This window comes from Haemorhous mexicanus, chromosome 5 (genome assembly GCF_027477595.1).
Source record: "Haemorhous mexicanus isolate bHaeMex1 chromosome 5, bHaeMex1.pri, whole genome shotgun sequence".
NCBI lineage: Eukaryota > Metazoa > Chordata > Aves > Passeriformes > Fringillidae > Haemorhous > Haemorhous mexicanus.
In genome coordinates, this window is record NC_082345.1 from 74,511,495 (window position 1) to 74,535,584 (window position 24,090).

The 24,090-nt window shown below is 52.7% G+C and overlaps 1 protein-coding gene across 1 annotated transcript in view; it reads left to right on the plus strand.

Moving 5' to 3' along the window:
• The first annotated feature begins 10,089 nt into the window (after positions 1–10,089).
• Positions 10,090–24,090, plus strand: part of LOC132328189 (collagen alpha-1(VII) chain-like) — a 94,182-nt gene continuing 80,181 nt past the window's right edge. Inside the window, 10 exon segments of the mRNA XM_059847946.1 lie at positions 10,090–10,159; positions 11,615–11,792; positions 13,037–13,196; positions 13,862–13,955; positions 14,937–15,110; positions 16,074–16,234; positions 18,019–18,148; positions 20,069–20,185; positions 20,680–20,835; positions 21,548–21,664. Coding sequence (XP_059703929.1) covers positions 10,090–10,159; positions 11,615–11,792; positions 13,037–13,196; positions 13,862–13,955; positions 14,937–15,110; positions 16,074–16,234; positions 18,019–18,148; positions 20,069–20,185; positions 20,680–20,835; positions 21,548–21,664 — 1,357 coding nt within the window.

Genomic DNA, 24,090 nt, shown 5'->3' on the forward strand with positions numbered 1-24,090 from the left:
TTTTGGGGAGGTTTTTTTGAGATGGTTTTGGGGTGGTTTTGGGGTAGTTTTTGGAGGGTTTTGGGGTGGTTTTTTTGAGATGGTTTTGGGATGGTTTTTGGGATGGTTTTGGGGTGGTTTCAGGGTTTTTTGCTCAGTATGAAGCCAGGATTCCAGCAGATGGAACCCCTTCCCTCTCCAGAGGGGTTGGCATTCCGGGACGTGGTGAGTGCTCCTCTTTGCCTTGCTCCCATTGATTGCCCCCAAATATTCCTGATTGCTCCAGGAGCTGAGGAGCCTGCCTTGGAAACCTCCCAGATTTCCTTCAGCACAGTTTATTCGTTTATTTTTGTGGTTTCCATCTGGCCTGAGTTTGGTGTTCCCCCCTCCTGGGTTGTTGGTTTGTTTTTTGTTTTGTTTTTTTGAAAATTAAAGAACTCGTTTTGTTCTTCACCCCTTCCCCGAGCCTTTGATGGAGCCTGTTTGGCTCCAGGCTTTGGGAATAAAAGCACGGAATGGTTCAGCTCCAGGTGTTCCCATCACACCTGGCAAGAGCCCAGCATGAAAATTCCACACGGCCCGAGCCCACATCCATGGGGAAAAGTCACCCATCCCCACATTTATGGCCAGGGACACCTCCCAGTGTCCCAGGCTGCTCCAGCCCCAGTGTCCAGCCTGGCCTGGGACACTCCAGGGATGCAGGGGCAGCCCCAGCTGCTCTGGCAGTTCCAGCCCAGCCAGGAATTCCTCATTGCCCAGATCCCATCCATGCCTGCCCTCTGGCACTGGGAGCCATTCCCTGGCTCCTGTCCCTGCAGGCCTTGTCCCCAGTCCCTCTGCAGCTCTCCTGGAGCCCCTCCAGGCCCTGGAATGTGCTGGAAGCTCTCCCTGGAGCCTTCTCCTCTCCAGGGGAACATTCCCAGCTCTCCCAGGCTGACATTGGATCCATCTCCTCCCCAAGACATTCATGGACCCAGGGGCTTCATTTGGAATCTCAGGAAACAATGAAGGGTCTCCCTTCCCTTCTCCTCTCTTTTCTCTCCCCATTTTCCATCCCTGGGCATGGATTCTGAGTGTCCCAAATCCCAGAATCCCAGAGCAGTTTGGGTGGGAAGGGACCTCAAAGCTCATTCCAGGGACACCTCCCCTATCCCAGGCTGCTCCAGTCCTTCCTTGGACACTCCAGGGATGCAGGGGCAGCCCCAGCTGCTCTGGCAGTTCCAGCCCAGGCAGGAATTCCTCATTGCCCAGATCCCATCCATGCCTGCCCTCTGGCAGTGGGAGCCATTCCCTGGCTCCTGGCCCTGCAGGCCTTGTCCCCAGTCCCTCTGCAGCTCTCCTGGAGCCCCTCCAGGCCCTGGAATGTGCTGGAAGCTCTCCCTGGAGCCTTCCCCTCTCCAGGGGAACATTCCTAGCTCTCCCAGCCTGGCTCCAGCCCTGGAGCAGCTCCATGGATTCCTTTGGATTTGCTCCAGCAGCTCCAGGTGCTGCTGCTGTCAGGTGTCCCCAAGTGCCACATCTCCACCTCTTCCCAACCCCTGCAGGGTTAAACCCCTCTGGACCTGGGTTCAAACCAGAACTCCTCATCCTGCAGCATTTTTGGGAGCCCCAATCCTGTCAGGAATTGTGTTGGAGCTGCACAAAGCCCTCCTGATTGCCCCACTCCGGGCTTGGGATGGATGCAGTTGCTGAATGCGGCTCCAATTGCAATTAAGCCCATTCAGCTCCTAACGAGGCATTCAGGGCTGTGGGAGCTTGGTCGGGTTTAATTGGGCTCAGTTGTTAAGCCTGAGTCTGTGAGCGCTGCTCTGAAGCCTGGGATCAGCACCAATCCCTAAAACTGGAATCGTCCTGGAGAGCTCGGAGGAAAAAAAGATCTGAAAGGGAGGAAAATTTGTGGCTATTTTTGGGCAGGAAGCAGTTAATTTCTGGGGGAACATCACTCAAGTGATTTCCCTGCAGGGAAGAGCGAAATTCCTCCTCTCCCAGCTTCTAAACCCCTGGATATTTGAACACCTGGGAGCTGAGGGATGATTTAAATCTCTTTTAGCAGCTCTTGGAGGCTCTCGTTTATCCGTGGGGCTCTGCAGATCCTCTGGCCTCACCTGGAGCCAGGTGGGGCTGGGATTCCCTGGAATTTTTCTCCATCTCAAGCCCATGCGTTCCTGCTCACCCTGGAGGCTCCTGGTTTTCCCTTTTCCTCATCCTTGACCTTTTTGGCCCGCTTAGCTCCTGGCCAGAGGATCTTTAGGGATGGATGGGACCCACCGGGGTGAGATCTGCTCTTCCTCAGCTCTGGAATTCCCAGCACCCCGGGCACGGAAATCCTCCCTGCAGATCCCCTGCTCCAAGCAGGAAAACTGCTGGGATTTTGGGGTGTGGGGTCTCTAATTCTTCCTGGTTTGTTTCTTCCTGAGCTGAAATCTCCCCTCTTTGTGTGGGGGAGCTCCAGGGGGGGCTGGATTGGGGTTTTCCCAGGGGCTGGAAGCTGCTTTGGGATGCAGCTCCAGATCTGGCTGCAGGAGGTGGCTGCAGGTGAGGGCAGAATTCCAATTCATTCCTGGGATTCTGTTTGGAGCCGGGGCTGAGAATTCAGATTTACTCCCAGGATTCTGTTTGGACCTGGAGTGAGAACTCAGATTTATTCCCAGGATCCTGTTTGGAGCTGAGGGAAAATTTCAGATTTATTCCCTTGATCATGTTTGGAGCTGAGGGGGAAAATTCAGATTTATTTCTGGGATCCTGTTTGGAGCTGGGGTGAGAACTCAGATTTATTGCCAGGATCCTGTTTTGAACAAGGGCTGAGAATTCAGATTTATTCCTGGGATCCTGTTTGGTCCCAGGACAGTGAGAATTCCAATTTATTCCTGGGATCCTGTTTGGAGCTGGGGTGAGAACTCAGATTTAATCCTGGGATCCTGTTTGGAGCTGTGGTTCATAATTCAGATCTATTCCTGGGATCCTGTTTGGAGCTGGGGTGAGAACTCAGATTTAATCCTGGGATCCTGTTTGGAGCTGTGGTGAGAACTCAGATTTATTGCCAGGATCCGGTTTTGAACAAGGGCTGAGAATTCAGATTTATTCCTGGGATCCTGTTTGGTCCCAGGACAGTGAGAATTCCGATTTATTCCCGGGATCCTGTTTGGAGCTGGGGTGAGAATTCAGATTTATTCCCAGGATCCTGTTTGGTCCCAGGACAGTGAGAATTCAGAATCATTTCTGGGATCGTGTTTGGAGCCAGAGATGAGAACTCAGATTTATTCCCAGGATCCTGTTTGGTCCCAGGACAGCGAGAATTCCCGGGATCCTTTTTGGAGCCGCTCTCCCTCCCCAGGAATTTCCATGGAATGTGTCCCACTCACTCCCTGCCCCCCTGACCCGGAGCTCTGGGGTCGCTGCGCTGTCCCCACCCCGAGGAGCCAAGCGAGGCGCTCGGGTCCTTTTTGGGTCATTTCCCAAACTTTGGGACCCGCGCTCCCTTCCCTGCCTCAGTTTCTCTCCGCCTCCAGTTCTCCGTGCAGAGACAATTCCTCAGAAATCCCTGCTGGGGGGAGAGGAGATGAAATAAACAGGGATCAAATCAGGGTTTCCTTTGTGCTGTCCTCACTCCGGCCCCCCAGCAGTGTCAGGCTCCCCCACTCGAACCATAAATCAGTTTTTCACCCCAAGCTGGTCTTTGCCACCCTCTCCAGGTGCTGACATCTGGAATTTTCATCTCCCTGGGAACAAATTTTCCCCTTTCCCCGCGCCGGCCCCTTCCCTTGCAAACATCCCAGTAATTTTATTATCATTTTATGCCCACGAGGGAAAAATATTTTAATTTTTTTCCCCCCTTTCCCTCCCTTTCTCCCCCTTCTCCATTCCCACATTCCTGCCCGGAGCTTGCGGGGTGGCATCCCCTGCCTGTCCCGTTCTCCCCATCCGTCCGTCTGTCCATCCATCCATCCATCCATCCATCCATCCATCCATCCATCCATCCCAGGGGAGGAACGGGCGCTGGAACGGGGGGGCCCGCCTGGAGCAGCCCCTCCTCCCGCCTCAAAATTCCTGCTTTTCCCCAGCCCCTGGAAGTTTCTCCGCCGCGGATTCCCGGTGGAGGGACCCCGGGACGCTCCGGCTCCTGGGAAGGGGGAGAAGCCGGCGCCGGGTGAGCAGCAGGGTATGTCTGTCTGTCCGTGTCTGTTTGTCCGCCCAGCGTTCGGCTCCCTTGGGGTTTTTGTGGTTTGTGTTTGTTTTTGGTTTTGGGTTTTTTTTTTTTTCCCCGCTCTTCAGTCTCAGGTTGCGGAGGGAAAAGGAGGGAGAGGGGCCGGGGGAGGAGGAGGAGGAGGAGGAAGAGGAAGCAGCAGCTCCCAAGGGGGAGGATGAGGAGCAGCAGCTCCCGATGAGGAAACTGAGGAGGATGAGGAGAGAGCAGCTTCTGATGAGGAGGAAGAGGAGGATGAGGAGGCAGCAGCTCCCAAGGAAGAGGAGGATGAGGAAGGAGCAGCTTCTGATGGGGGAAGATGAAGAGGATGAGGAGGCAGCAGCTCCAGATGAGGAAAATGAGGAGGAAGAGGAGGATGAGGAGCAGCAGCTTCCAAAGGGGAGGATGAGGAAGATAAGGGGGCAGCAATTCCAGGTGAGGAAATGAGAAAGAGGATGAGGAGGGAGCAGCTCCTGATGAGGGAAGATGAAGGTGAGGAGGCAGATGAGGAAGAGGAGGATGAGGAGCAGTGGCTTCCAAAGGGGAGGATGAGGAGAGTGAGGAGGCAGCAGCTCCCAATGGGGAGGAAGAGGAGGAAGAGAAGGAAGCAGCTGTGGAGGAGGAGGATGAGGAAGCACCACATGGGGAGATGGAGGAGGAATAAGAGGTTGAGGAGCAGCAGCTCCCGATGGGGAGGATGAGGAGGATGAGGAAGCACCACATGGGGAGATGGAGGAGGAAGAAGAGGTTGGCCGCTCCCAGTGGGGAGGAAGAGGAGGCAGCGGGCACAGGTGGGGAGGATGAGGAGGATGAGGAAGCCGAAGCAGCCCCAGCTTCCCCCTGCACTGCACAATTTGAACCCCAGAAGGGCCCGAGGTGCCCCAAACCCATCTGGAATTGGAATTTTGGGATGACTTTCCCCCTGCCCCGGTGGGACATGGCTTGGAGGCATCAGGGGGAACTTGGGAAGGAGATTCCAGAGCATCTTGGAATATCCAGGGTTGGGAAGAGGTCACCAAAGAGCCACTCCTGGTGCTGCCCAGGACAATCCCAAAATCCCACCAGGTTCCTGCCCAAATGCTCCCTGAGCTCTGTCGGCATTGCCAGAGTTCCCATGGTTTTGTTTTGGGGTTGTTTGAGGTGTTTTTGGGAATAATCCAATTCCTGTTGCTCCTTTGATGCATCCAGGGGGTCTGAGCATGGAGTGGGCAGAATCTGATCCCAGAGAACTTCCCACCAGTGGGATAAGGAGAGGGATTTTCCCTCTGCTCTCCCTTGTTCTGTGTGAAGCAAGTCCTGGATCAAAGCCGGGACAACAACGGAGCAAATCCCCTGGGAATGGGGTTATAATTCCAACAAAATGGAAATTCCATTGGGATGTGGGAGAAGCAGCAGGAAGGGTTGGTCTGGGGCCATTCCTGGCTGGGGAGCTCCCAAATTCCAGGGTGGAATTCTCCTTTCCTGCTGCAGGTTTGATGGTGGCAATGGATGCAGGGATTGAGTGTCCGGAATCCACATCCAGCTGTGGATTTGCTCCTTTCCCAATCCAGCTTTTCCTGCCCCTGGAAGCACCAATGGTGGTGGTGGTGACTGAGATCCACGGACCATTCCCAGCTTCCCCTGTGGATGCTGGAATGATATTCCACAAATTTCATTTTAATTCACAACTTGGTTTTTTTTTTTTTTTTTTTTTTTTTTTGGCTGAGCTCCATCCAAAAATAACGGGAATTCTGCTGCCATCAGGAATTGCAGGGAAGTGCTTTTCATTCCAGGGAGAGGAGGAAATCACCCACCAGGAGAAGGTTCCTGGAATGTCTCAGAAGTCCTTGAGGCTCTTTGTGGTTGGGGTGGAATTTTCAGGAATTCCTTCCTGCGGTCACTGCACCTGGCAGGAGGAGCAGGAAGGGGACAGGGAATGTTGGGGCTTCCCAATTTTCCTGCAGCTCCCGGGATCCCCGGGAAGGGCTGGAGGTTCTGGTTGGAGGGTTGGCACAGGGATATGGGGACACCTCCTGGCCCTCTTGGGTGGCATTTGGTCCTTTTTGGGTGTCACTGGATTTTGGGGATCACCGGGGTTTTGGTCCTTGTTGAGTGACACTGGAATTTTGGGATCACTGGAATTTTGGTCATCATTTGGTCCTTTTTGGGTGTCACTGGATTTTTGGGTTTCATTTGCTCCTTTCTGGGCGTCACTTGGTCCTTTTTGGGATCGCTGGGGTTTTGGGTGTCATTCGGTCCTTTTTGGGTGTCACTGGATTTTGGGATCACTGGATTTTTGGGATCACTGGATTTTTGGGATCACTGGGGCTTTGGGTGTCATTTGGTCGTTTTGGGGTGTTATTTAGTCATTTTGAGGATCACTGGATTTTTGGGTGTCATTTGCTTCTTTTTGGGTGTCATTTGGTCATTTTGGGGATCTCTGGAATTTTAGGATCACTGGATTTTTGGGTGTCACTTGGTCATTTTTGGGATCACAGGATTTTTAGGATCACTGGGGGTTTGGTTGTAATTTGGTCCTTTTTGGGTGTCATTTGGTCATTTTGGGGATCACCGGGATTTTGGGTGTGATTTGGGTTTTTTTGGGTGTTACTTGATACTTTTTGGGACCACTGGAATTTTGGGTCCTTTTTGGGATTTTTTTGGGTGTCATTCTTTCTGGGTATCACTGGAACTATGGGTTTTTGGGCGTCATTTAGTCCTTTTTGGGATCACTGGATTTTTGGGTGTCATTTGGTCATTTTTGGGATCACTGGATTTTTAGGCTCACTGGATTTTTGGGTGTCATTTTATTCTTTCTGGGTGTCACTGGAATTACGGGGTTTTGGGCATCGTTTGGTCGGTTTTGGGTGTCACTGGAATTTTGGGATCCCTGGATTTTTGGGGGTCATTCGGTCCTTTTTGGGATCCCTGGATTTTTGGGTGTCACTTGGTCCTTTTTGGGATCCCTGGATTATTGCGTGTCACTTGGTCCTGGGATGGAGGGATGGAGGGATGGATGGATGGATGGATGGATGGATGGATGGATGGATGGATGGATGGTGGAATGGATGGATGGATGGATGGATGGATGGATGGTGGAATGGATGGATGGTGGAATGGATGGATGGAGGGATGGATGGATGGATGGATGGTGGAATGGATGGATGGTGGAATGGATGGATGGATGGAATGGATGGAATGGATGGATGGATGGATGGATGGATGGATGGAGTGTGACTCTTTGGGATTTGGGATCTGCAGGTGATGATGAAGCTGTGGGATGTTCTCACCTCAGGCCTCACCTTCCTGTGGGATGAGTAATTAAATTAACATTTAATTAATTAATTCCTAAATTAATGGGAAAAGTCAGAGATTTGGGGTCAGATCCTTGGCTCCAGCTCAGGGCCTGGGGGATCTGTTCCTGGCTGGGCAGGGGGTGCCTCTGGATCAGCCTCTGCCATTCCCTGCCTGTAAATCAGGGAATCACTCAGGGGTTTGTGTTGGAAGGGACTCTAAAGCCCTCCCAAGCCCTTCCTGGTCACGGGGCGTTGGATCAGGAGATGGGAATGTGGGAATTCCATGCCCAGACTCTCCTTGCTGCCTCCTTCCAGGTCCTTATTCCAGCAAAAGTGATTCTGGAGCCAGGGAAAAGGCAGCACATTCCTGCTGGGAGAACTTCTCCTGCCCCAAACCCAGGAGGCTCCCAGGGTGTGGGAGCCCAGGACATCCCTCTGGCTGCCCTGGAGGACTCGAGCTCCTGTCCGGGGGGCTCAGAGACCTTGGCACAGAGCCCAAGACCCCCGAGCCTTGGATTTAGCCCTTGGAAAAAACAATTACCACCTTTTATGAAGAATTACAAGTCAAGAGAGTTTAAGTAGAATGATATTGAATTTATCACAGGGTGAAAAATAGATTGTTTGGAGGTTTTAGAATGGGGGTTTGAGAGGCAAGATGGAGGAATCTGGGCGTGTCCAGCCTTTCTCCTTCTTCTTCTTGGCCTCCTTCTTCTGGGTGGTGTTGGCACTTTTGGATTGGTTTAAGGTAGAAGCTCACTGTCTGACATAGGTGATGGGGATTGGGGAGTTATGGGAAATAATGCACAGGTAGTTTTTAGTATAAAAAGATAACACTGCCCCGAGGACAGGCAGAGTGCCTCTGTCTGACCTGCTGGACAGACCTTGGCTGGACAGAGAAAGAATTTTATAGATAAGGAACAATAAACAACCTTGAGAAGGAGAACAGAAGAGCTCTGACTCCTTCTTTGACTGCCACTCTGGGAAAAGAGACTCTGACACATCTTGGGGTCACTCTGAGCAGCAGAGATCCCGAGACCAGGGGATGCAGAACCTTTGGGATCTTTGTTTCCTGTGTCCCAGCTCCTGTTTCCCTCGGGAGCACTTGGAAATGTGAATAACCTGGAGAAGTTCCAGCTGGAGGAACCAGAGCAGCGCAGCCCTGGCTGCCAGCCAGGCACTCAATCTCTTCATCCATCACTTTCCAACCCTTTTTCCCCCATTTTTTAACCCCCACCTCCTTCAAACCCAACGATTTTCCCACAAATCCCCAGCTCTCCTTGGCCATGGATCCTGCTTCCCAGGAGATATTCCCTTTTTGGGAATGTATAATCCCATTCCACCTTTTTTAAGGGAGAACAGATGAACAAACATCCCCCACCCCGGGTGCCCCACGTGGCAGCAGGGTGACAAAACTGCAAATATCCCACTCTTTGTTCCATGAATCCATCTGATGAGCAGTGATTCCCAACAAAATTCCCCTTTGGAGTCACCCACCCCAAACCTTCACTCCTCTCCCGGGATTTCTCGCAGGAATTGGAGCTCAGGGCACCAGACCCCTCCCTTGCTATTTGCAGCAGCTGCACGGGCAAATCCAACTTTTTTCCCTCAAATTGTGCTTCTTGGAGAGGGAGGAAGGTTCTGCCTGGATATGATCTTCCCAAGAAACTCCCAGCTGGAATTTTCTGCTGGGAAAAGCCTTTAAATTTGGCTTTAAAAGGTGTTTTCAAGGTGAAAATCTGATTTGCGGGGAGGCACCATGGAGCAGGAAAAAAGACAGGAGGGTCTGGATGTCATTGCCAGGACTCACCAGGGGTTTTCCTGCTTTTCCCCCTGGATGCTTCCAAGCTGAAATCCTCCATCCCAAACTCCTGGAACATTTCTTGTCACAGGAATCTTAGAGGGACTCCTTATTCTCATTATTCCCTGGCGTTAATTGGAATGAAATCCCTGGAAAAGAGAAAAGCTGGATGAAGCCATTGAGATTTTTTTCCCTCCCCGAATCCATAATTTCCACCTTGGAAGTTGTCCACACTTCCCTAGGAACAGGTGAGGCTCAGAGCAGGAAAATAACTTTTGATTGACTATTAAAAAAAGAATAAAAATTCCCTTTGGCAGCGCCACTTCTCTCCACAGGGAGAATTCCCTGTTTTCCAGAGGGGAATTCTGCAGGAATTCTTGGGAGTCATTAAACCACCAGCAATAACCAAAATCCCAGACTCCTCTGCCATGGTGGGCTGGATCCTCAAGGAAGTTCATCCTGGAGATCAGGGTTGGATGCAGCTGATTCCTGATTTTCCAGGCCTTTTCTCCCGGATTAATTGAAGTGGGAAGTTTCTCCTGCTTTTATCCCACCACCAATATTCCATGTGGGCCTCGTTACCTCAGGTGGATGTTGGGAAAGGGGAGGGGCAAAGCTGAACTCTTAGCATTAGCGAAGAAATGAAGGAATTCCAGGATTTATGGATTTCAATCCCAGTTTTCCAATCAGGAGGAGCCTTTCCAGCTGGAGAAAAGCTTTTCCTGGCACTGAGGGTGGGTGGGAGCGTCACCCTCAGGTGGCCCCAGCTCCAACCTCTTTCCCTCCGCAGGTGAGGGGCTCTCATGGCTCTCTGCTGGCTTCCAGGAATTCCCAGGAGCTGCTTCCCAAGGGAAATGTTGTGTGCCCAGATCCTGGTCCTGGCGGTGGCCACGGGGCCCTTCCGAGCTGGGGCTGCTCATGAAGGTGAGTGACAAGGTGACAAGTGACACCTGGGTCACCGTGGGTGCAGCACCTGGGACATTTTGGGGAGGAAAATCCCTTTTCTGAGCAGATTTTCCTGGATCCACTCATGGATCTGTCAGGTGGAGCTGTGGTGCCTTTAATTCCTGCTCGGGATCCTCTTGGGTTGGGATTGTGTGGATAACAGAGCGCCTCCAAAAGAATTCAGGGCCTGAATTCCTGCTCTGGGATTCATGGGGAAATCAGGGCTCTGCCCAGTGCCCTGCCTCTGCCCCAGCTCCTGCTCCAGGGGAAAGTGGGGAGAAAGGGAAAACAAATCCCCTCTGAATTCCAAGAGCTGGTTCCAGCCACCCCACCGGAGATGGGAGAGGAAAATCCTCAAGGAAGCCTTGAATCCTTCTCCTGTTCCTTAGAGAGTGGGGATGGCCCAAGGATTCACCTCCCCAGCTCCATGCAATCCCACAAAGAACTTTTGGGGATGAGGGATCCAAAATGCAAATGGAATTCCAGGGAAGAGCCTCATGGATGTATTTTTTGGTCTCAGTGGGGGGAGATCCTTGGGAGCATCCTCCAGAGCAAATCCAGAGCTCCCAGGATTGTCCCAAGCTGGGTGGGATCCTCCTTTTTCCAACAACCCCCAGGTCTGGAGGTTAAATCCGGATCTAAATCCGTTAAATTCAACAAGGAGTTAACGGAATCTTCAGCACCAGCTCGGAAATTACCTTGATTAAGCTGCTGTCCATCAATTAACCAAGAACCTGACTCTGGTGCTGTTTAATTCCGGGCTGGGAGCGGGGCAATAAATCAACCTTTGGAGATGTCTCTGGCAAATCCGTGATGGATGGAACGGGATGGTTCTGGTGGTGCCTGGAAAATTCCAACTCCCATCCTATCCCCCTGTGATTGATAGAGCTGTCCAGGGTGGGATTTCCTCCAGAAGGCACCAATCCAAATATCTTTAACATCCCACGTTTCCCATGACAGCTCCAGGTGCCTGATCCAAGCAGGAATTCCGAGGTTTTGGGAAAAAGGAAAGCCCCCAGAATGAGCTGGGATTGTCACATTTATAGGGAAAAGGGCACCATCCCACCCTTTGGAATCCCTTATTTGTTGTTTTCCTCCTGATTATCCCTGGGTGCAAATGAGGTGGGGTGAGGAAGACTCTCAAACATCAGGATGGATGGAGGAAGCTCTGCCACAGACGGGGACCTTCCACTGTCCCGGGTCATCCTGGCCTTGGACACTTCCCAGGATGGGGCATCTCTGGATGAGAAGCTTCTCCTGGGTCAGAACATCCAAATGAAGAATTAGGAGGAAATTAGGGGGAGTACAGCACCCTGGGAAGCACCTAAACGTGGTCTCTCCATCTCCTTCCCTTCGGTGTCCTGGGAATTCAGGTGGGGGGTGTCCCTCACTCCGTGGTGTGGGATGAACCCCCCTGTCCCTCTTGTCCCCCAGCCTGCAGGACAGCAGAGGTGGCCAAGGTGCTGTTCCTCGTGGGGCAGTCGGAGGGAAGCGCAGGGAAGGAGAGCTCCCGGCTGCTCCAGGATTTCATCGGGAGCGTGGCCAGATCCTTCGAGAGGATGGGAAGAGGAGGAGTCCAGCTGGGCCTGGCTCTGTATGGGGAGACACCAAGGTGGGTCTGAGCCCCCTCCTCCAGCCACTCCTGCATCCCTGGATCCAGCCCATGGCTGAAGAGCTTCTGCAGCTCTGGGGAACCTCTGAGCAAGAGCTGAACCCTCAGCAGAGTCATCCAGAGGTGCTTGGCCACAGGGAATTCTTTCAGGGTGGGAAGGATGGGCTTAACACTCAAATTCCCAGTTCAGGGCAGGAAGGATGGGTTTAACACTCAAATTCCCAGTTCAGGGCAGGAAGGATGGGTTTAACACTCAAATTCCCAGTTCAGGGCTGGAAGGATGGGTTTAACCCTTGAATTCCCAGTTCAGGGCAGGAAGGATGGGTTTAACACTCAAATTCCCAGTTCAGGGCAGGACGGATGGGTTTAACACTCAAATTCCCAGTTCAGGGCAGGATGGATGGGTTTAACACTCAAATTCCCAGTTCAGGGCAGGAAGGATGGGTTTAACCCTCAAATTCCGAGTTCTGGGCAGGAAGGATGGGTTTAACACTCAAATTCCCAGTTCAGGGCAGGAAGGATGGGTTTAACATTCAAATTCCCAGTTCAGGGCAGGAAGGATGGGTTTAACACTCAAATTCCCAGTTCAGGACAGGAAGGATGGGTCTAACACTCAAATTCCCAGTTCAGGGCGGGAAGGATGGGTTTAACACCCAAATTCCCAGTTCAGGGCAGGAAGGATGGGTTTAACACTCAAATTCCCAGTTCAGGAGGAAGGATGGGTTTAACACTCAAATTCCCAGTTCAGGGCAGGACGGATGGGTTTAACACTCAAATTCCCAGTTCAGGGCAGGAAGGATGGGTTTAACACTCAAATTCCCAGTTCAGGGCAGGAAGGATGGGTTTAACACTCAAATTCCCAGTTCAGGACAGGAAGGATGGGTTTAACACTCGAATTCCAAGTTTTAGATCCTGGGTTGTGGTACCACAGTCTGGGGCTTTTTCCCTGCCCTCCTCTGACCACTGTGAGGAGAACTTCTTGGCAGGAGTTAAATCCATGGAATGGCTTGGGTGGGAAGGGACCTTAAAGACCATTTCATTCCAGCTTTCATGGGCAGGGACACCTTCCCCTATCCCAGGCTGCTCCAAGCCCCATCCAGCCTGGCCTAGGACATTTCCAGGGATCCAGGGGCAGCCACAGCTGCTCTGGGCAACTGGAAAAAAAATTAATGTCAACATTATTGCTGGTTATGGCCATTTTCAGTGCACCCCTTGCTCTTCATTGGTCCATCTCTCATTCCCAGGATGAGCGTGGAGCTCACGGATTACGTGACCATCAGAGAAAGGCTGGATGCAGTTCAGGATCTTTCCTTCAAAGGCAGCAGCCTCCAAACTGGCTCAGCCCTGGCTTTTGCAGCTGAGGCCTTGGCCCACCAGGACACCCTGAGACAGGAGGCAGCAAAGGTGGGTGAGCTCCTGAGGTGCTGTCCAGGGAGCAGCTGGATCGTCCCAGAATCCTGGAATGGTTTGGGTCGGGAGGGAACTCAAAGCCCATCCTGTGCCACCCCTCTGCCATGAGCAGGGACACCTCCCACCATCCCAGGCTGCTCCAAACCCCATCCAACCTGGCCTCAGACACTTCCAGGGATCCAGGGACAGCCACAGCTTCTCTGGGAATTCCATCCCACCCAGGAATTCCTTCCCAATATCCCATCCATCCCTGCCCTCTGGCAGTGGGAAGCCATTCCCACTTTGTCCAGTTACTCCATGATCTTGCAAGTTCACAGGGAAGAATTCTTTCCTAGCATCCAATCCAAACCTGGTCCTCCTTTGAGAGCTGCTCATGAAGACTTGTAGGGATGAATCCTCTCCCTGTGCTGGCAGGAATTTCCTCCTGGACTTCCTGCCCCAAGCAGAGAGGAGACACAAGGGCAGGAGGGCCCTGCAGAGAAGATCCTCGGAGGAGCAGCTCTGGCAGTGATTCCATGGGAGCTTCCTCAGGGGTGTTGGGTTTTTGAAGGATTTAATTCCAAGAGAGGGATTTCAGGGATGTGAAACCCCACAGCTCCCACCATGACCTCCTGATGCCGAGCCTGTTTCTTCCCTGGCTGTTATCCCAACCCTTGCAGGTGGTGGTTCTGATCACGGATGGGAAATCCAACGATTCCGTGGAGGAGGGAGCCCGGATCCTGCAGGATGGAGGGGTGACAGTGTTTGCTGTGGGTACGTGCGGCCACCAAACCCTCTGTGAGACCAGCCCTCGTTCTTCTCCCTGGGGAACACTCCTGATTCACAGCACCCTCTTCCTAAAAACCGCTCTCATCCCCAGGCTCTGCCTTTGGAAACCACTGCGAGTCCAGGAAAACTGTTGTGTCCGTGGATATTTTTGTTGTGTTTGTCAATAACTGGTTTATTCAGTGAGAATCGGTGGGTTTGTGTCTGTCAAAGCCACTGGGGGATTCAGAAGGGGCTCAACAAATGCTTCCATAAAAGTCAAAATGTTTTGATGTGACATTTAGGGGAAAAAAAACCAATTAAAAATGCTTTTGCTTCTGAAGTTCTCTCTTAATGGGACTCAGAGATTGACTCAAAAATGTCCCTTAGAATAATTCCATGAGTGAGGAAAGGTTCCACTGCTCCCCCCATCCCCAAGAGTGAAATTCCACCAGCCAAATCCTTCCCTTCCCCAAATTTCTCAGGGAATGACAGGAATGGTGGTGGGGTTTCGATACAAAGAGCAGCCAGGTTGATTTGAACCAATGTGAGGTGAGAATTGGGGAGGGATTGGTTTGTTGGGTGGACTTTTCCCCCTTTTTTTGGTTCAACCACAGGAACACCCTGGAATTTTCAAACAGCCTCCCAAAATCCCGTTGTCTGCTCAGCACAGGAATGTCTCTGTACCCAATGGGAAGGACATCCTGCCCTGTTCCTTTTCTCTCCACCTCTCAGCCCATTACCAGCACTGAGACAATCTCTATGACACCTCTGGAGAAATCCTGACCTCTTTTCCCTGGTGGAAGAGGCTTCCTCTCCTTCCCCCATCCAGCTTGAGACTCCATTCCTTGTTCCCTCCTTTTCCTTGGCAGCAGAACCCAAAACTGGCATCAAACTCAAATCCCAGCGTGCTGCTCCCCCTTTCCAAAGCCTGCCCTGCCCCATGGGTGGTGTTTGATGTCCTCTTTTCCTGCTCTTTCCCTCCCCTAGGGATTAAGGATGCTGACAAGAAGGAGTTGGGCAGGATTGCTTCAGATCCCACTGCGGAGCACGTGCTTTACGTGGAAGATTTCCAGCTGCTCCCAGATGTGGCTCCCAAACTCTCTCGGAGGCTCTGCTTCACCGCCTCGGAGCCACCACGTCCTGTCAAGCAGAGGGTGCAAGGTGTGTCCAGGTTCTCCCTTGATCCTGCTTCCCATCTGCTCAAACCAGCCTCTGGATGTGCTTCCATGGGGATGAACTTCCCACGTCCCTCTGAGGGAGCTGGAGGGGTTGGGTGATCCCAGAGGAGCAACCAGCTCCTGCTCTGGGACAGTGGTCCTGGGTGTTTTTCTTGTGGCTGCCTCTCCATGGTTTGTTTAGGGATATTAGATCCCGGGAATTTTGATGCTGGATCAAACAAAAGGAGCAGCAATGGGATGGAGCCGCATTTCTGCTCCTTGGGGTATTTCGTTGTGGGATTGGCACAGGGAATTCTGGCAGCACAGCTCGGGGTCTGGGGAAGAACTCCATTCCCTGCTGAAGATCCAGAGAGGTCTCCAGAGAGGTCTCCAGAGAGATCTCCAAAGAGATCCTGACACTGCAGTGAATCCAGAGGTGATGGTGCTGAATTCCTGCCCCTTCTTGAGAAGCTGAGTTCAAAGCTTGGTGTAGAAAAGCAGAGAACTTCACCTGAGACTTCAAAGGGTTGGTTTTTTTTGGTTTTCTGGGTTTTTGGGTTTTTTTTGGCTTCTTCTGTGGTTCCGCAGCACTTCAGGTCTCCCTGTGACATTCCATGGGAAATCCAGGCTTCCTGTGACATTCCATGGAGAGTCCAAGCTCCCTGGCAGGTTTCTCCAGAGCTGGGAAGGCGAAGGGCAGGGAGGAGCTGCTGCCCTGTGCATTAACCAGGTGTTCACTGGGGAAGCATAACCAGAACCAATTTTGGTTTCTTGCTTTGTGCTGTCAAAAAACTGGCCCAAAAAAATTCCTGCTGGAGCATCTCCTGTCTGGAAGCAGATCCCAGGTGTCCCTGTGCTCCCAACCTGAGTGACACCCATGGCTTTCTCTGTGTGGAATGTGTTGACTCCGTCCATGAGCATCACGTGGTGGAATCCGATCCAAACTCTTTCCTTTGTGTTTTTGCAGCTGAGCAGATCGTGGGCCCTCGGGAGCTGCGTGTCAGCGAGCCCAGCCACAGCTCCCTGAGGCTCTCGTGGGTGGCAGCCACGGGCAGGGTGACAGGGTACCACGTCCATGTCCACCCCTCGCTGCCACCGGCGCAGCCGGAGCCGGAGCACCAGCGGCAGGTAGGGTCATGATCTCATTTTACAGGGCACCAGTTGGGGTTCACTTCCCAGCGTTGGGATTCACTTCCCAGCGTTGGGGTTCACTTCCCAGCGTTGGGGTTCACTTCCCAGCGTTGGGGTTCACTTCCCAGCATTGGGATTCACTTCCCAGCGTTGGGGTTCACTTCCCAGCATTGGGATTCACTTCCCAGCATTGGGGTTCACTTCCCAGCGTTGGGTTTCACTTCCCAGCGTTGGGGTTCACTTCCCAGCGTTGGGTTTCAATTCCCAGCGTTGGGATTCAGTTCCCAATGTTGTGGGGTCATCCCATGTTGAAGGCACAGCCCAGTTAGGAGGTGTTGCCATGTCCCACAGCTGTCCTGGTGACAGCGGGATTGGCGGGAATTCCTGAGGGTTGAAGTGAAGCTGTAGATCCACCGTGGGATCTGCCAGTTTCAGTTCCCAGTGTTGGGGCTCTGTTCCTAATGTCGGGTTTCCTTTCCCAGAGCTGGGGGTTCATCCCATGTTGATGGCACAGCACAGTTAGGAGGTGGCACCATGTCCCACAGCTGTCCTGGTGACAGTGGGATTGGCGGGAATTCCTGAGGGTTGAAGTGAAGCTGTAGATTCACCATGGGATCTGCCAGTTTCAGTTCCCAGTGTTGGGGCTCAGTTCCCAATGTTGGGTTTCCTTTCCCCATGTTGTGGGGTTGTTCCATGTCGATGCCACAGCCTCGTTAGGAGGTCACACCATGTCCCTCAGCTATTCTGGTCACAACGGAATTGACAGAAATTCCTGAGGGTTGAAGTGAAGGTGTAGATCCACCATGGCTGTGGATCCACCATGGGATCTGCCAGTTTCAGTCCCAGTGTTGGGTTTTAGTTCCCAAAGCTGGGTGTTCATCCCATGTTGAGGGCACAGCCTGGTTAGGAGGTGACACCATGTCCCTCAGCCATCCTGGGCACAGCAGGATTGGCAGGAATTCCTGAGGATTGTGTGAAGGTGTAGATCCACCATGGGTGTGGATCCACCATGGGATCCACCAGTTTCCATTCCCAGTGCTGAGTTTCAGCTCCCAATGTTGGGGGGTCATGCTTGGTTAGGAGGTGGCACCCAACCTTCCCAATAGCCAATCCTTTCTCTCCTTCTCTTTCTGATGCCACCACTCCATCCCATCCAGCCTCTCTGGCAGCCTCTCCTGCTCCTCCTGCTGCCAGAGCTGTTCATTCTGGTGAGATCTCCAGGGGTTTTGGGATTTTCTGTGTCCTCGTGTGAGGGGTGCTGCCGTGTGCTCCAGCTCATCCCACACTGCACAAAGTTTGGGAGTAACACGGAAGGGTAGAAGATACTTGCCCTAAAAGCTTTGATTTCTAATAATAGAACAAAGCTATGAAAGCTTAAATTATTGAGGCGGAGGTTATTAATTGTATTAATTATTAAAATTGTATTTAACTGGAATGATCACCCTTGGCAGCCTCTGTGTTTTCCCTGTTATTATGAGATCCTGAAGTTCTGTTTCCATCTCCTGCCCTCGGGTTACATCAAAAATTCCTTCTGAGCTGAAAAGGAACGTTCTTGGTTGTTTTCCCTTCATTTTCTTCGAAGGAATTTGAGATCACCTTTACCCTTAATGCACTCTCCCGGTTTTATTTCCTGGGTTGTTCCACAATTTGAGGATCACAACACCTGGGTGAGGGTTTGAGGAGGCTCCTGCTCGTGGAAGTCACCTTGAGCAGGTGAGGAAGGTGGCCTGATGCTCTGCTGTGGGTGTGACACAGGGGTCCCTTGTCCCCCTGTGTGGCAGATGGAGGTGGACGGGGACACAACCACGGTGCTGGTGACAGACCTGAAGCCCAGCACCAAATACGTGCTGACGGTGAGGGCCAGCTATGGAGGGGCCCTCGGGGAGCCGGCAGCCACCAAAGGGAAAACAGGTGAGCGTCCCCTGGGCCACCCCTGCGGAAAACACCCAACCCCGAGCTGGAGGGGAGGGAGGGAGGGAGGGGTGGATGGGTGGATGGATGGATGGATGGGTGGATGGATGGATGGAGGATGGAGAGATGGATGCATGGATGGGTGATGGATGAGTGGTGGATGGATGGATGTTGGATGGATGGATGATGGATGGATGGATGATGGATGGATGGATGATGGATGGATGGATGGATGTTGGATGGATGGATGAATAGGTGGATGGATGGAGGGATGGATGGAGGGATGGATGATGGGATGGATGGATGATGGGATGGATGGATGATGGATGGATGGATGGATGATGGATGATGGATGGAGGAAGGATGAATGGTGGATAGATGGATGATGCATGGAGGCTTGGAAGAATGGATGGATGGATGGATGGATGGATGGATGGAGGGGGGAGGGATGGGTGGGTGGATGGATGGAGGGAGGGAGGGATGGATGCATGCATGCATGCATGGATGACGAATGGATGGCGGATGGATGGATGGAGGGATGGATGGATGGATGGATGGATGATGGATGGATGGATGGAGGCATGGGTTTGGAGCTTCAAAGTTTCCTAGAGAAGCTCCTGTTGAGTCCTGAAGAGCAGGAAGCTTCTTGCCTTTCCAAACTCCTACAAGAGGAGCCTGGATGGGGCTGGATCCAATCCCAACCCCAGACTGCCAACAGATTAAATCCAAGGAATTACAGAGGTGTGGTCAACCTTTCTCCGAGGATTAAAGATGGCAAACCAGGTTTATTTATATTATATAAAATTTATATTAAAATTAATGATTTCTGATGATAAATGAGCAGATGAAAAGATCTTAATCATAATTATTTACTGCACAGTAGAGAAGCTAAAACTACCAGGATAGGACAGAATGGTGCACTTCATCAAAGTAATTACACTATAGTAATTAAATTGAAGTAATTATATCAAAGTAATTGTAATGAAATTAGCCAAAAAACCCCAATTATTGAAGCAGAGATTGATGTCACTCACCCAGATCAGTGTCCAGGGGCAGATCTCTTCTGCTGACCCTCACGGGGTGACTTTGAGGGGTGTCCCCACCCAAAGCAGGAATCTCCATTCCCAAGGAGGGATGCGTCAGGAGAATGTTTAAAAGTGGGCCTGGACTTTCATCCCCTCTGCCTTTAGGGATTGTCACAGTTGAAGGGCTCACAAATCCCACTCTGCTCCCTGGATGAAGCTCCAATCCTGCTTAGCCCGAAGGGTTTTGTACAGAATTATTCCTTCCTTCCCTGCCTTTTGTTCCCTCCCCGCACCCCCTGCAACGTCTGGAGTTGTTTGTCTTCTTCAGAGGGGAGATCTCTGACAGGATGAATAAATAAAGCTCCTCGATGAGGTTTGACTCATCTGTACTTGCCAGGAAGAAGAAGGAGTGTCTTTGTGGGTGGAAATGAAGCCATTTGATCTCTCCTCTTATTATCCCCAACACGAAGCCAGAGGCAGGAGCCATAAATCCGCCTGCCATGGGTGGCTGGATCCAAATGGGCTCCTCTCCCTTGGAATTGTGGCCGTGGGAGCAAAGCAGGCTTTGATTCATGGCTTTGATTGCTGCTCAGTCTGCAAGAACCGCAGAGTTTCACCTGCCCGGGGTAGATTTCCTCTGCTTGTGAGAGGATATTTCAGATCCCAGCACCATTCCCAGAGAAAACTCCCAAACTTTCTGCCCTGGGACATTCTGTCCCTATTTTCAGGTGGGAAAAGGGTTGGTAGGAGGGGGACTGTTGCTGTTAAGGAATCAGAGTTAGTGCTTCTCCTCTTTGTGTCTCTCTGTCTCTGAAGACAAAAGATTTTCCAAGGATCTTTTCCATCATTCCAGCACTTCCACCTCCATTTCTGCCCTATTTTTGTGTCCCCAAAGCTCCTGTGCCTCCAGTCACCAATTTCCGTGTGATAGAAGAAGGACTTTTCAGCCTGAAGGTGGCTTGGACACCTCCCCTGGGCAAGCTGGAGGGCTACAAGATCTACATCCCCAGGGGTAAGGTTTATTAATTTTTAATTAATTTTGTTGATTTAAATCCATTTTTAATTTATTTTTCCTAATTTTTCTTGGTTTGTGCTTTAAAAGGAGCAGCGATCCAAGGACAGGGAAGGTGCTGTGAGCTCCTGGCATGACTCTGGAAAGAGTTTGGATAGACTTTCCCAAATATTGTTTGCTTCTTCCAGGATAGAGGAGAGTCCTTGGAAGGACTTTTCCTTGGAAGAACAAGCTGAGGATCATGCTGTGAATTCCTTGTTTGCCCTGGCACATCCAGATGCTTTTCCCTCTCAAGTGCCTGCTCTGGTGGGGATTTGGGATGAGTTCAGGATGCCTCCCACTCCCCTCTGTGGGATCTGAGAGCTGGCACAGCACAGCCAGAATTCCAAGCCACGCCACATGGATTGGGAGACTCCAACCACACCATCTCCATGGTGGGAAGACCTCCCTGTGGGATTTGGCCTTCACCATCCCTTTTCTCCCTGATTTTGCAGCCAACAAGCCCGGGGTGACCCTCGAGCAGATCCTGCGGGGCGATGTCTCTTCCCACCTGCTGGAAAACTTGCAGGAGGACAGGGAATACAGCATCAGCATCTACGCCGTGTATCCCGAGGGCCCGAGCCAGCCCGTGGCTGCTCTGGGCAGGACACGTAAGAGCTGGGTGCTCCCTGTTGTCCCCCCCGTGGCTGGTCCCTTTTGTCCCCAGCTGTCCTGTCCCCAGCTCGGAGTTGGTGCCCCAGGACCTTCCCAATTCCATCCTAACTCTTCCCTCGTGGACATGGACGTCCTCAGTGCCATCCTAAAGTTTGGGATGGAATGTGGGAGATCGGTTTCCCTCCGGTTTTGCACCCACACTTGACAAAGTTGTTTGTCCCGGACAGGGGACAGGGACAGTGACAGGTTGGAATGTTCTGGCTCTGGTTTCTGAGATGCCTTCAGCCCCTGGGCAGGAGCTCCTGGAAATCCCTCTCATGGAATCATTAAGGCTGGAAAAACCCCGTAAAATCCCTGAATCAAACTGTCCCCAGCACTGCCATGTCCCCAAGTGCCACATCCATGTGGCTTTGAAATCCCTGCAGGGATGTGACTCCGCCACAGCCCTGGGCAGCTCTTCCAGTGCCTGGCCACCTTTCCATCCAGAGGTTTTTCCCAAAATCCAACCTAAACGTCCCCTGGGACAGCTTGAGGCCGTTCCCTCTTGTCCTGTCCCTCATTCCGTGGGAGCAGAGCCCAGTCCCACCTGGCCACCTCCTTTCAGGTGTTCCCTTCACCCAGGTGAGCTGGAGGAACATTCCTGGAGAGCCAGCAAACCCCTCCACTCCCGATGGATGCTCTGAAATTTCCTTCCCTTCCTCCTTCCAGTGAAACTCCTGCCCGTGGAGAACCTCCTGCTGCAGAACGAGACCACGGACACGCTCCAGGCCAGGTGGAGCCCTGTCCGGGGAGCAACGGGATACAGGCTCACCTGGACATCAGCAGGTATGGAGGGGGTGGGATTCAGGCCCACCTGGACATCAGCAGGTATGAATGGGGTGGGATTCAGGCCCACCTGGACATCAGCAGGTGTGGAGGGGGTGGGATTCAGGCTCACCTGGACATCAGCAGGTGTGGAGGGGGTGGGATTCAGGCTCACCTGGGCATCACCTGGTATGGATGGGGTGGGATTCAGGCTCACCTGGGCATCACCTGGTATGGATGGGGTGGGATTCAGGCTCACCTGGACATCAGCAGGTATGGAGGGGGTGGGATTCAGGCTCACCTGGACATCAGCAGGTGTGGAGGGGGTGGGATTCAGGCTCACCTGGGCATCACCTGGTATGGACAGGGTGGGATTCAGGCTCACCTGGCCATCAGCAGGTATGGACAGGGTAGGATTCAGGCTCACCTGGCCATCAGCAGGTATGGATGGTGTGGGATTCAGGCTCACCTGGCCATCAGCAGATATGGACAGGGTAGGATTCAGGCTCACCTGGACATCAGCAGGTATGGATGGGGTGGGATCCAGGCCCACCTGGCCATCAGCAGGGACAGACAGGGCTGGGGGTGTGTATTGGTGACCAGGGCATGGAAAAGTGGGAGCTGTGAGATTCCCAAGGTGTTGGAGGCACTTTAGATTTAGTTGGATTCCATCTCTTTCCAGAAAGAATTGGGATTTTTTGGAGGTCTGTAACCGGTGGAGTTTTCTCTGCCATGGACGCAAAAATTCCTGCTGTGGCTCTGGGTGAAGCAGGCTGGTGGATATCCAGCCTTGTTCCATGGAATTAGTATTCCTTGAGGAGCCTTCGAATAGCTGAGAGGAGCTGGGAAAACCCTGCAGAGCTGCACAACCCCGAGTATTTGGGGTCCCCACTTTTTGGGGGGACGAGTGAGTGTGTGATTTTTGGGGGGACAGCCTGGAAGTGCCTGTGCTCGTGGCTTTCCTCTCTGCAGCACCAAAACCAGGCTGCCTCCCCCAGAATCCTCATTTTCAGGCAAATTTGGGAGTTTGGAGACAGATCCACCTTTGCAGCTGGAGCTTTCCCCCTGCCCTGAACCCAAAGATATTTTCCATGGGAGGGGGAGCAGGAGTGAGAAATTCCAGCTGGGTGGCAGATTTTGGCCTTGGGGGATGGATGTTTCTGGGACTCAGGGGTGGCAGGACATCCAGGCTTTGAACAAAACCCACATTTTCCCCTCCCTCAGCTCCCCTGGTTATGGTGGAAGGAGACATCTCCCACAGGGAAGGCTGGGATTAGTGGGAGAACAGCTCCAAAGGTCACCAGGAGGGGAAAACCTTCACAGGGAAGGCAGAAAACAGCTTTTATGGTTTTGTAAAGAACCCAAAACTCAGCAGTTTGCCCAGGCTGTGCCCAATATCCCAGCTAGGAACGGAGCTCGGCCTGGGAGTGGGGACACTGAGGGGACAGTGGCACAACCACATCGCCTCCACCCCAAAATTCCAGCTGCTTTTGCACCTGGTACCGGCTCACCCCAATTCCAGGGGTGGAAAATCCCTCTGGGTTCGCTCCCCAAACCCCACCCCATCCCGGGATTAGGGATGTGGGGATGGGATCCCGACCCTGCTGCCCATCCCAGGCACGGGAGGGGTTTGGTTTTCCTGCTCTGACTTTTAAAACCGGGATTAGATGAGCACAAACTGGAGGTGGGGGATGTGGAGAGCAGGTGGGAAAAGGGGGATGGGGCTCCGGGTGCTGCTGGAACAGAAACTGGGGACGTGGCACCATCCAGTGACCGAACTGGAAAAGGCATTTTCCCTCTCGTAGAGGTTTTCCTCGACATCCCTCTGCCTGCCGCTGGGAATCGGGGTGGGCCCGCAGGAATTCGGGTTTAACTCCTCTCCTGCTGAGCACGTTTAGCTGAGCTGGGTTTAGCCCACAACAAGGACATTAACACTGGGTTTTGGGGCATCGCTGGCTTCAATTCCTGCAGGGAAGGCAGGATGACTCCAGCACGGAGTCACCCAGGGCTGGGCAGGCTTCATGGGATCGCTCCCAGACCCCAACATGCCCCGTTTGGGGTTTTCCTGCTTTATTCCCTTTGCTTTGCAAATCCCTGAGTTGCCTCGGTGATCCCTGAGCTCTTCCCGGGTGGATGTGGATTATTGCACCTGCACCCACCCGGGGTGGTCCCGGTGTGCCGCAGGGTGGGGTGGGCTGAGCCAGGGGACAGGGGCTGGGCCAGGGGACAGGGGCTGGGCCAGGGGATAGGGGCTGGGCCAGGGGACAGGGGCTGGTCCAGGGGACACGGGCTGAGCCAGGGGACAGGGGCTGGGCCGGGGACCAGGGGCTGAGCAGGGGACAGGGGCTGAGCCAGGGGATGTGACCTGGTCCAGGGGACAGGGGCTGGTCCAGGGGATAGGGGACAGGAGCTGAGCCAGGGGACAGGGGCTGGTCCAGGGGATAGGG